The following is a 13,651-nucleotide window of genomic DNA, read 5'->3' on the forward strand; positions in this document are numbered from 1 at the left end:
TAATTGACTTTGTTGAACTTTTTAATGAAAATAAGCGAATTTCCGATAATTTTTTGCAAAATTTTAATTTATGCGTAAGAGTGTTGTTTAGTTTTTAAATCGCATGTATTAACACGTGAGTTAAATATTGCTTCAATTTAAAATATTACAAATGAGCTAAGTCATTAGCAGCGTATTGTCAATGTTAATGAATATTTCCGGGAATTTCGCTTGATATTTGGAAAAAAATATTTTCCTTCAGCTATATAATTTAGATCAGATATAGTCAGATATAATGTAGATGTAAATAGAAAAATATTTTTATTTAAAAATAAGTTTTCTAATGTTATAAAATATTATATTCAAAATATTATACATTTATAAGAATCCATTTATTTAGACTAGTCGCTGAATTTAATAATATATATTTTTAAGGCCGTGAAGATGATACCTAATTGATATATCAGAAATATAGTTGATTTCTTCGTAAAACATTATATTAAGTGCCATTGAAGCTGCTTCTCATAATATGTGTTCCATGAATATTATGAAATGAAACAGTAAAACAAATGGTAGAAAACCAATCACTCCCTCCAAGATAATTGGTTGGGAAGTATTCAGATAGCGCTAAGTAAAGAATACATATAACCTCAAATCTCATTAAAGCCATATGCCACTTAGTCAAGTCGTTTTCCAAATTTCTATATAAGTTTAATAAGCCTCCAGCGACCTTAATACGTATACTTAATAAATTTTCGCAATAAATGAGTTTACTAAGTAACATTTATGAAGAAATACTTCTTAAAAAATCAAAAAATATACTGTTTTTGTTTTTATAATCCTACTGACTGTGTGTATTTTGAATGTTATTAAAAATTATTAACAAATTTTGATAATGACAGAGACACATTTGTTGTTATTATTAGTTAATATTTATATACACATACATAAGTGTATAATATATATGAAATTTGTAGGTGACTGATGGTGCCTGGTAGAGAAAATTGTAAACATTTTACCGAATAACTTGAGACATTTTTATGAAGCTTGACATACTTGCCTATAATATAATAGATTTACGTCACAAACGTGTTGTCGTTATTCAAATATATATAAATGCAAGCTTAAGCGGAAAGAATTAACGAATTGCCAATAAAGATCATACAATGGAAGAGAATATATCTCAATCTCAAATAAAACAATAGTTCAGACTATCTTTTCGGATCGTATCCAGTAAACCCTGAAGATAGAAATAATTCCTGTTGTTAATTTCATAAATTATTTCACTTTTACAATGAATAATGCATTTGATTCGAGAGTTACTAAATTAACAGAATAATTGCCTTTGATTTGATTGACTTTTAATTTTAATTTTAATTTTAATTTTAATTTTAATTTTAATTTTAATTTTAATTCCAATTTTAATTTTAATTTTAATTTCAATTTTAATTTTAATTTTAATTTTAATTTTAATTTTAATTTTAATTTTAATTTTTATTTTTATTTTAATTTTAATTTTAATTTTAATTTTAATTTTAATTTTAATTTTAATTTTAATTTTTATTTTTATTTTTATTTTAAATTTAAATTTAAATTTAATTTTAATTTTAATTTTAATTTTAATTTTAATTTTAATTTTAATTTTAATTTTAATTTTAATTTTAAATAAATAATACATTTAAATATGACTTGACCTTTGACCTTTTAAGTTCCACCCTAACTTAGCCGCAAAAAAATTTCAATACAAAATCAACTGCTCAAATTTAATATATTCACTAGAGGGTGCCGCATAAAGATTAAATTCATTCAGTTACATGACTTCGGTTTGCATAAAGGCAATTCGTTAGATAAAATATGTAAAAATAAGCAAAACAGATTCGCGTAAAAAAAGTTACATAAAAAATGAGTTCAAGTTCCTGTTACTACCAAGTATCAGATTAAAACACAGCCAAAGCGAGTGAAGACAAAATTTAACAAAAATTGTGAAATGAGCGAGTTCCGATGAGATGACAAAGCATTAAGCGATTTGTATAATAATTTCGGGCTTTAATTGTGGAAAATTTATAAATATTATATATGCTTATGATGCCCACGAAATGAAAACAACATTAAATTTTAATAAAAATATTTTAATATAAATAATAATTAAAATATATATATATGAATATTTAAAATTAAAATAAATATAAAAATAATTAATGACATTTAATAAATAATATAAAAAAATAATAAAATTATCATAAAAAACTATTTACTCAAAATTATTTTAATTTTCCTACAGGGCATGTTCCTCAACCCCCTCCGTGTGCTTGTGTCTCTGCAATGAACGTATACAACTAGGTAAGCTTTTCAAGTCACATGATGCGAGTTTGCAAAAAAAAAAAAATCAACAAAACAAAAAACACCACAAACCATGTCGATGGCCAAAACAGAAAAGAGACAACAACAACAAAAATATATATACACATACATATATTTAACCGCATAAAAAGCGAACTCAAGTTCCTGTTACTACCAAAAACCAGCCAACAGCAAACAACAATGCATAACAAAAAAACACTAGAGTAACAAGTAAATGAAATGAATTTTGTGAACACAAAAACAACAAAAAAAGTGAAAAAAACTTGAAGAAGCAACCACAACAAAACCAAAACGACCGTTTCGGCGAAGAGTGTGTGTGTGTGTGTGTGTGTGCGAAAATTCGCCAAAGTTCGCCAACTGAAGTCATAGCGTTCGAGGCAATGGATTCACTTTGGAATGTCGAATGGTAATGAGACGCTGTGGTCTGGTCTTTTCTGCTTGCTCACGATGTTGCTGCTGCAGTTGGCTATTGTTACTGTTGTTGTTGTAGCTGTTGCAGATTGCTTGCAATTGCGCCGGTGTTGGTGTGTAATCCGATCCAAGTAGTGTAGTGAGTAAGTTAGAGCACGTGATTATCATTGAGAAATACACACACACACACACACACACACACATAAACATACACAATTACAATACACGTATTAAATCGATGGGTTAAAATAGAAAATCAACAACAATGGTTTACCGTTAAAAATTGCATGAAAAGGAGCAACTCGAAAACACTTTTATTTCATTGACAAGTTGGAAACGATATTCACGGCGTAAGCGGAGGCAAGATTCATTCGTAGATATGTTAGTGACTGCTTGAGATTGAGTTGTTCTCTTATGTTGCAATCGAATAGGCGTTTATGATGGTTTCAAAACATTGGAGACCTTACGAGTATCATTGATAGGGTAGATATTTTTCTTTCTTATTTTTTTTTTATTCTTATTCTTCGGCTTCTTCATATTCATCGTCTTCAGAGGCATGATATGTACCGTTATATGAAATCGTATAAGAATCTGTGAGAAATGTTTTACTCATAATTCAACTATAGAGCAAAATTCTTTCCAAAGCTAATGCATGAAGGCATCAGTGAGATCAGAAAGACTTTTTTATTCGCGATTTGAACAATCATATTCGTTTGTTTTGAGATTATCATTTTTCATAATTTTTATTTAAAATTATTACATTAAACATTGACTGGTACCGCCTGTCACGCTTTAGAAAGAAAGTATTGTTATCACAGAGGCGGGCCCATCAATCACTTTTTTTCAATTTTCAGTGCCAATCTCCAACTTTACATATTTTATCTGACTCTATCTATTGAATATTTTTTAATTAAAATCGTGTCTGATTATATTGAAGAAAAACAGTACATATAGTATGTATTTGCTCACAGCATTAAGCACTTCCTTCTATCGTCATTTAAAAATAGCAAAATTTGCGAAAATACTAAGAATAAAAATCAGAAAAAGATTTTAACGTTCTTTCGTGCGGATTACCCCAGTTAAACATTCGTAGAAACTTAAACTATTTAACTTATAATTTATTTATTTTTTCTGCGGGTAAAGTACTCTTCAGTATGCTGATGACTCATTGCCTACTACAATACAAGGGGATAATAATCATTTGATTCAATAAACTTAAGAAGCGGATCTAGTTATCAGAAATTCAAGTTCTAATATTTATAAAATTTATTTACAGTTCTTTTTTTGTTGTTTTCTGCTTTTTGTCTTTTTGGTAGCCGCATATCGTCAGACAAATATTTGCATTTATAAAAAAATACGAAACGCTTGCTTGCTTGAATGAGGGACCAAGCGTATTCAGTAAGATGTACACTCTGGCGCACAAAATTTTGAAATGTGGGATTTCGAAAGTTAGAATTTCATTTCGCCTACTTTACTTAAATCTCCAGACATTTTTTTTTTAATTATCGAATTTTACCTTTCTATTTTACCGCAAATATTTTTTTTTTAATATATTATGCTACTCTTGATGCACCCTATTAACCTTGAATATGTTATCTACGCATCCACGCAAGTCGATTTGGGTTTTTATTTTTGCTTTTCATTAATATTTCTGCCACATATGCATATGAATATGGATTAAAAGAGGCACTTTTACATTTGAAATTGCAAATGCGGCGATATTGTTTAAATTGACCGTCGATAAAAGGTAATCTTAATCCAATTAAAAGCTCAATAAACAACTCATTTGCGGTGAATGAAGTGGCAAAAGCCTTGACTTCGATTGGGCGAAACTAAAACATACGAAAACACACAAAAAAAACAGAAAATGGTGCAGATGCAAAATATGGCAGGCAACGAGTAGGAGGAAGTGGCCTCAAACGGTTAAAAAAAATATGTTAATTTTTGAAAATTATAGTTTTAAATGTTTTATTTTAGAATGATAAATAAAATAATTAGCATTAACTTAAACTTAACTTAACATAACTTAGACTTAACGTGACTTAAATTGACATAACTTAAACTTAACGTAACTAAAGTTAACTTAACATAACTCAGTCTAAACACACTCACTTTGTTTAAAAATCCATACCCCTCTCTGTGACACCGCTGCCAGCAGACTTTCGAAAAATCCATTCGAACTTCATAAATCCGTTAAAAAACAAAAACAAGTATGCACAACAACAACAATGAGCGCATAAATATTGACAGACGAAGTGAAATAGCACTCGAAAAAAATGATTGCAAAGTTATGGCACCAACCTGGTACAATGTGACGAAACCACACCAAATCGAGCAAAACGAAATAAAAACAACAAAAAATTTCCAAAAAAATAAATAAACAATAAATGTATAAAACCACAGACATAGCAACAATGCCAAATAGCCGAAATAAAAGAAATTGTGTACACTTGTAAAGATGAGCAGCGTCAAAACAAGCAACAACAACAACAACAACAAAAGTGGCACAACAATTTGGCAGCAAAATCGCTAAAATAAATAAATAAATTTAGTAATAAAAATAAATAGCTGCTTAATGAGGAACCAAAAAAAAAAAAAAAGAAGCGAAAAAAATGTCGAAAAATTGAATGTCAAAAATATAAAACGCAACCGGTTTCCACCAAGTGTTTCCGAAAGTCGAGCTGCAGCTTTGTTTTTTTTTTGTTTTGCTTTTTTGTTAATTTTTGTTGCTTTTGTAATAAATAAATTCCAACGTAATGCGCCGGCGTTACATTATCAGCACGCAACGCCCGTTTGCATGCGTGTGTGTGTGTGCGTAAGTGTTTGGTCAGCGCACACGGGGAGTGGTGGCGTCCAGCTGCGCACAGCTTCATAAGCCGCTTGTGTACCCACACACATATGCGTGTGTTTTGTGTACTCCCTTTTGCTGTTGGTCGCATTTACTCTACTCTGTGTGGTTTTTTCGTCATTTAACGCTCGTCTGTCCAGCAGTGAAAGTCTTTTCTGTCCGGTTTTCTTAAGTGTACATCCCTCTGCTCTACTTTAGTGCGTTGTTGTTGTTGTTGTTGGTATAATGTAAAGCTCAGAATTTGCACTTGTTATGCAATTATCTTTTTTGTTATTTTTTGTGATTTCTTTTTCGAATGTCTGCACATCTGTCACTAGAGCGCTTTTTACTTTTTAAATCAAAAATTAACGGTGGGTACAAAGAAATCTTTTTTTGAAGATTTTAATGAAGGTACTTGGACAGGTTGTGATAAAGAATGGAGTGAAACAGTTGAGAGGTTGTGTACACATATGAGTTTTGAATATAATAAGCCATTTTAATCCTTAACTTGGAACAGCATTTAAAAAATCGTGTTTTCTAGTTTTGATCGGAATTGTTTTAATGGATTTCCTACATACTAAATATCTTTATCTATTGCTTCGAAGCCGGTACTTTATATCTTGACTGCTCTTTGCAGCTTTTGAGAATTAAGTTGAGATCAGCCATACTATACCGATTACAGTAAATCTAGTTGCTTATAGCTGAGAATATAAAATTGGGTCTAGGCCAGAGATCCTTTTTAGGGACAAGCTGACATTTTTTCGATTTCGCGCATTTGTCGTAGTGGGACACTGATGCTAGCCGAATAATAACTCTCGATTCAATATCTTTAAAGTGAAAATGTTGGACTAACAAGAAGAAAACCGAGGCAAAAATAGGTAAACGTATATATTTTTTAAAAGGAAGCGACCTTTGGTTTAGTTAGGATATTCTAATCCACGGCTCTGAAGACTACGAAATCAATAGATATTCATATTTTTCTCTCTCAACAAAATTTTAATTCAATTTAAGAAAATTATAGAGAATTTAAATAAAATTGTTGAAATAGTTCACATTACCCACATTTAGGAAGCTATTTCGTTTTGTTCGGCGTATTTTTTGTAAATGTTACTCCCAAATCTGTCTAAATACAAATTAGACCAACAATAATGATCATCAAATAAACTTTTAAATTTTTTGCTGTTATTACCTCAGAAGAATTAGCAATTACTTATAAATTACTTTGGCAAAATTTACAAATTCCCTTGTTAGCTACCCATGAGAATGGTTTCAATGTTTTATCATTAAAGATACTAATAAATGCAACGCTACGAGTGATCGTGAAAATAATTTTCGAGCATCATAAAGGTATGCAGCGTTTAGATGTTTTTTTCTGTTGCGCGAACGTCGCCTACAGATGTCGCCGTCATGCAATACAGTGACGGTTTTAGAATGAGCAGTGAACTCGCCGCTAATGGCTGAAGCACGATCAACCACAATTTATAGCGGTGGATAGACATACATATTTGTGCTTGTAAGTCTGCAAGCGATTTTTTATAAAGTTCTTTGTATGCAGGGATTGAGTGAGAAAGGATAGCCCACAAAGTATTTGAAATATTTTATAAAAAGTCTAAATTGGTTTCCTCGAGGAAATAATACAATTTTCCCAATGTAATACATTAAAACACCAATAATTTATTATTGTTAAGCATAATTGCTTAGTCTTTTATTAAACTGTTCTAAAAGTAAGGTGCCACCAGAGGCACTTATGTCTCTTACAGCATTAAAACAAAAGTAACTATTACTTACAATTAATAAATGTGTGCATTACGATTTAAATAAAATCAATTACTTAACTATGTATTTACATATGGATACCAGAAAAAGTGCCCTTGCATTAAAAAAAATGTACAAATTGTGTGCGGTTCTCCAGTAGTTCTTAAATGCGTAAATGCTGAAGCGCCTAAATGTGCGCTGCTTCAAAAATAATTTAACTCGACATAGCCTTATGTTAGTGCTGGCTTGAAGTGTATTATCCCGCATAACGATATTTATTGCTCGCTTTCAGATCGATTTGTATCGCTTTCGTGGGTTGCCCTTTAGCTTTGCTAAAGCAAATGAATTTCTCTAACCAAGCAGCTAGCGGCGTCCTCAATTCCAAAATGCGCAATGGCAACCACACTGCCAAGAACAACAACACCAACGCACAACCGAAAACATCCAACAACAAATACTGATAGAGCGGCATGAAGGCGCCGTGAGATTTCAAATGTGGCGCACCCTTATGTCGGACGACATATTCCATCCAAAAGGAAGCCTCCTCCAGCGGATCGACGAGATTATCGCGGAATTTGCGTGACAGTTCCATGGCTTTCTGTTTATAGCTGGGATCATTGATCAGCAAGCGTAGATTCTGCACCAAATCATCACTGGTCATTTGGCCGAAGTGCAACCAACGCGCATAACCATCTTGCACAGAACGTATCGAGTTGCGGAACTGATCGCCGAAGAAGGGTATACACAACATCGGCACACCCCAATGTATGCTCTCTTGTGTACCGAAGATGCCACCATGCGAGATGAAGACTTTCACATTCGGATGGGCGAGTATGTCATTCTGTGGCAACCAACTCTGGATTTTCACATTCGGCGGCAGATGGCCGATGGATGAGTTCTCGAATTTCCACAAAACATTCTGTTTCAGCTGACTGAAGGCATGCAGTATGAGATTGATCTTTTCCATTGGCATATCGGTACTCTTCATGTACGAGCCCACGCTGAAGTAGATGACGCCATGCGTTGAGTTGTCGAGGAAAGTTTGCAAATCTTCTGGCAACGGTTTGGGTTGCTTGATGTGAACACCGGCGACGTCGATGAGACCGGGCATGCTGGGTCGTGGCACATCAGTGCTACGGTGACTGTTGATCAACATCATCGAGATATTCCGCTCCAAGTCAATGACATGTGGTAGAGGACCTAAAATGGTAAATACATTTTATTTAAATATTTGTAAATAGTTAAGCATTGCAAGTGCTGCCAACTCACCGTCAATGTAAGCGCCAAAGTGTCGCTCGGCCATCTCCTGCATCTTAGGTATATAATACCAACTTCTAAACAGCGCATCGTATATCGATAGATAAGTGTTGTAAGCGCGTTGTGCGAAGGTCATCTGATCGGTGTAGGAAACGAGCAAATGTGGCACGGTAGCCCATGGTGTCAACAGACCCATAGCATGATCCATATTATCAGTATAACCCAAGGTGCCCAGCGTCACTACGGGGCATTTGAATTTGTGCGCAAACATTAGAAAACTCTCATGATAGAACTGTTCCAACACAATCAAATCGAATTTCAGATCCTGACTGGCGATCAGCGCTTTTACCTTTGGGTCGTTGAATGCGTGCTCCGAGCTCAACAAACCGACGTGCCAATACATTTGCAAGTTCTCGAAATCGCTTGTAAAATGCATTTTGAAGATGTTCTCACGTGGTCCTGGAATGGTGTGCAAGATTGTTAGAATGTTCGCATAAAATGTTGAGTGAGGTAGTGTTTAGTGGAGAACTAGATAATTTTTAATAACAGTTCTGCTTTAATGCCTTTTTGAATGAAATTCTATAGTCTTTTTAATTATAACACTTGATTTGATATCTAATATACATATCTATGATTCAATTAGTTTAAATTTTAATATATATTTTTGTTTTTTATTTAAAGAACACTTACGATGTTCGGCTATATTCAGTTTGGGATCAATAATGATCTCAGTTAGATTGGCATGTGCTTGCTTGGCGGGATGATTAGTCAATGTTGTGACCTGATGTCCGCGTTGCAATAGATCCTTCAAGAAATGCTCCATCCACATCCAATGACTCGGTGCTGGGAAGGGTCCCATAAGCAAAATTCTATAACTCGTACAAGTTAACGGCATCGACACTGCCGTCAGGAGTAATACGAACCATTGAAGCTGCATCTGTAAATTTAAATGGAAAATATGGTAAGGATTCAACCAAACATAGTTTTAAGTATATAGTATAGGCTGACTATCTTTAGCATATCCTAGTGTGATCCCATCTAGGGATTAGCCATAGAATCTAACCTAGCATAATAACTCAAATTATAATTCTTAATCTGTCTACACTTGAGATGATTAGGCTCTGTCAGTAGTTCGACCAAGAGGTTAGACTCATTTGAAAAGTATGTGATGTTATGTGTAGTTTTTCCAAGTAAATGTAAAGCCAGTGCATTTCTCGAAGCCAAGTGGTTACAAAAATGTATTTTACGTTTCTGTCAAAAAGGAAAAGAAGTTTTAGCGCAAGCTGCTTCTCTCAAATGTTGCCAGTCTGTTAGAAGAACTGGTATAATTTTGATATAATTTGTTCAATTCGCAACTCTCTAATGCTTGAGGGAATCGAGGTACACTTTTCGAAGATAAGAACTGAAACATTTTTGTTGTTAAGTTTCGGAAGTTAATCGGAAAGAATTTGTTTGGAAGTCAAGTGCCACTTGAAAGAATTAAAAAGGAATTACAACTCAATTGGAAATTTACTAAAACTTACATAAACATTATCAAAAGCGCCTCTTCAAAAAACAATTAGTAAACAACAACAATAATTTATTGTACAAAAAAAATCCCACACGTGATAGCGGCCAAACGGCAGCTAAGAATTTGTAGATGTTATCAGCGAACAAAATGCTAAACACAAACAAATATACCGTTAATTTCGGCTTTTTTTTTTTTGCTCGCGTATCGAACACTTTTGTTTTGACTGCACGCCTCGAATGAGTGTCTACGTAGTAATCTCGGCGGACCGGCCATAAAGCGCACCGCAGCGAAAGAATCGCACATAGTTACAAGTGAAAGCGAATTCGTAAATATTGTTTGTTTGTAAGTCTTGTGTGTATTGTGTGCGGGATAAAATGCGATTCAAATGCTGATTAAATATGGAATTGCATTATTTCAAGGTTCTCTTATCAGGTCAACAGCACACATATATTATATACACTCGCATCTTTGTGTGTGTGAACAAAGAATATTTTGCGTGATTAATTAACTAAAATTAGTGTGAAAGCAAGCAATTAGCAATTTGTTTACAAATTTGTGATTTCAATTGCGCAAAAGTACAAATTTGCCTAGTTTTATTAATTTTATTGTAGCTGTATATGTTTTTGTAGCAGATGTGAGGCCAAGTCTGTCACTAAATAATGGCAAATCACTTTATATTTTTGTGCAAAATTTATAGCAAAATATTCTATTATAGAATTGGAAGAACTACTGATAAGCTTTGCTCTATTGTTAGTATTGTTTTAGTGCAAGTCAAACTCACTAGTCGTGATCGCAAATGTGGATGGACTATGGTCTAACAATAAATAATAATAAACTTAAACAATTTAATACAAGAGTAGTTGGAAGCTTTGAGAAGAGCTTTTTATTTTTATTGCATAATTTTGTCATCTAAAGTCCAGGGAAGATAATTAAATGCTATTTTTTTGCTTAATCAAAATCGGTATTATATCTACCATATATATTTGTAATGTATATACTAGTATAACATTTTTTTGTAATTTAATAATTGTTCGTGTTATATGCTGAAGACATAGCTGCTCCTTAAGGTTAGGCCATTATCCTTAAAGCATGCAACATGAGAGAAATGACGACATAGTACTCTTAATGAATTTTTATATATTTTTATTGGTCTCATGAGACTGAGAATGATTGTATATTAGTTTAAGCACTGCGTCGTTTATAGTGTTTATAGTGCGCTCAAAAGCAGCAATATGTATATTATATATACATTTTTTTATAAAACAAATATTTTATATATTTTCAATTTTCAAAACAAAACAAAAAATTTTAAAAGAGTTTGAGTCAAGGAAGTTGCAAAAATGCGGCTTATCCTGTTTCGGCACAACTTTTTCCAAAATTATTACATGAGATAAATTTGGCTCATTAAAAATCGCATGACATATTTTTTTGATAAATTAAAAAAAAGAATTTTTGGAAAATATACAACTTACGGCACTTTTAAAGTTTTTACTAATTATATTTTTTGTTCTTAAGTGCATATTAAGCACAAGCCATCCAGCACAGTATTAATGCGTTTAAGCTCAATTGAGAAATTTTTAAAATTAAAATTAAAAACAATTCAGTTCAGTTTCATAAACCAAGAATATTTTTCATTTTTTGCATGAGAATAGCACATGCTATACTATTTAAAAACACGCACGACACTTTTTAATATAATTTTCTCTCCTTTTAACACATTTTTCAAACACTGAGATTTTTCCCATTTTTTTCATTGAAAATAAAAAAAACTAAATTTTTCATGTAATTAAAATATTTTTTAAATATAATTTCATTTACCTTAAATTTGAATTGTTACACGCTCAATTGAATTGAATTTGCTTGAAATTTTATTTAGCGAGTTGCTTCTGCTTGGCGAATTTTGCCTGTCTGCCTGCCTCAATAGCACAGCACAGCTCAGCTCAGAGTAAGACACAACGATCGTTGATTTGGCGATTAGCCGCGCCCGTTGGACTTCAATTAGCAGCAACGACTGACCAAGACATTGGAGCTTACCTGCGAGGAAAGTTTACGCCCAACTGCGCCCAACACCAACTGCCAACGGCACACCAACGTTCTTCAGCATTCAAGCAATTATCTTAGACGATTGATTTTATTGTGATGATTATGTACGATAGTGCACTTTTTGTCGCGTAAGCTTTGCAATATATTCTTATTGACTTTGATTCGCACAAAAAATGCTCGTCGCCGCACACGCATGCACAGCGGGCGTACGATTTAGCAAACATACTAACAACTAAATCAAAAAAAAAAAAAACATGAAAGAACGAAAGAAAGAACGCATATCAATAAGAACGAAACAGAAAGTACAGCAGCATAGCTGCTATGGGCTGATAGCCAGCACCAACGGCAGGCCAAAACACACACACACGCATACATAGATGTATATGCGAGAAATTTATAACCTTCGACGAAAGTTGAGCAGATTTTTTGTGCACAAATGCTGGCGGCTCATTGACCATGATCATTGTTGTCAATGGGAATAAAAGCTCTGTATGGCTACAACAACTACAACAAGCGAGTGTGTAATTACTCGTACTAGCAAAAGCGAGCATATAGATGCTCGTAGTATAGTATATAGCAGTACATAAATCCATACATATATATATATTTGCCCAAGTGGGTGTTCGCATATCGCCTTTTGCCTCCATACTAAGTTGCACATGCCTGGAATTCTTTGTGATAATCGCTTGTGACCACCCAAACACACTGTCATGATTTCAGGTAGTGATTTGAGAAATTATGAGTTCATGAAGAGCAACTCGGCGCCTTCGTGTTGCCATAGTAACATTCGCCATTGTGTTTAGAAAAACGCGTTAGAAATAATTTCGATTACATGAAAACATTGAGCTAGTAGGTACACTTTGTTGCCGAAATATGTGGACTACAGTCCACGCTACAGCGTGTGTTAGCGGATGTTATGCTCAGCTCACAAACATCCGCAAATGCGCTATCTTTCAATCGCCAGTCGTCAAAGATGCAAGAGCATCGTCCGATCAAAGTCTATACAACTTCATTATGTGTTTGCTTGTATTTCTAAATATCATATTTGCTTTTCACCGGAATAGGTCTTTACTGCAATAAAATAAAGAATTCTAAAAGTATGTAGGAGCTTTGCTTTCTAACTTTCTTATCTTTAATTTAGTGTACTATTTCCATTGCTTCGGGCAACTGTTGCGGGTGAATTCTTGTAGACATGTTCTATGCAAGAATTCCTTATAGCCTCTAGCATCCTTTGAGTGCCTCGTAGAACATCTTACGAATGTGCGAAATAAAAGTTAGACGTTGTAATTATGGGTTAAAGATTTTTGATCCACCGTGTAGCAATTAACGACCGGTAGAGATGTAGGTGTAGCAAGGATAAAGCGTTCGAAAACAAATCAATTGTCTCCCCGAATAAAGGTATGCTTTCGATTCTTAAGGACCTTCCTTCATTACACTTCCTGGCTGAAGATTCTAAGAACTGTATAGTATCGAATACACTGCTGAGGATATTAACGGACTGCACAACA

The 13,651-nt window shown here is 33.4% G+C and overlaps 1 protein-coding gene across 1 annotated transcript; it reads right to left on the reverse strand.

Moving 5' to 3' along the window:
• Positions 1-7,500: 7,500 nt before the first annotated feature.
• On the reverse strand, positions 7,501-12,213 carry LOC105220159 (UDP-glucosyltransferase 2). Its single transcript, XM_011196574.3, has 4 exons — positions 11,919-12,213; positions 9,281-9,527; positions 8,603-9,049; positions 7,501-8,533 (listed from the first exon to the last, which is right to left on the reverse strand). Exons 2-4 carry the CDS (start codon positions 9,525-9,527, stop codon positions 7,590-7,592), a joined length of 1,638 nt encoding a protein of 545 aa, XP_011194876.2. The 5' UTR covers positions 11,919-12,213; the 3' UTR covers positions 7,501-7,589.
• Between the last annotated feature and the right edge of the window lie 1,438 nt (positions 12,214-13,651).

This window comes from Zeugodacus cucurbitae, chromosome 3, assembly GCF_028554725.1.
Source record: "Zeugodacus cucurbitae isolate PBARC_wt_2022May chromosome 3, idZeuCucr1.2, whole genome shotgun sequence".
NCBI classification, from domain to species: Eukaryota; Metazoa; Arthropoda; class Insecta; order Diptera; family Tephritidae; genus Zeugodacus; species Zeugodacus cucurbitae.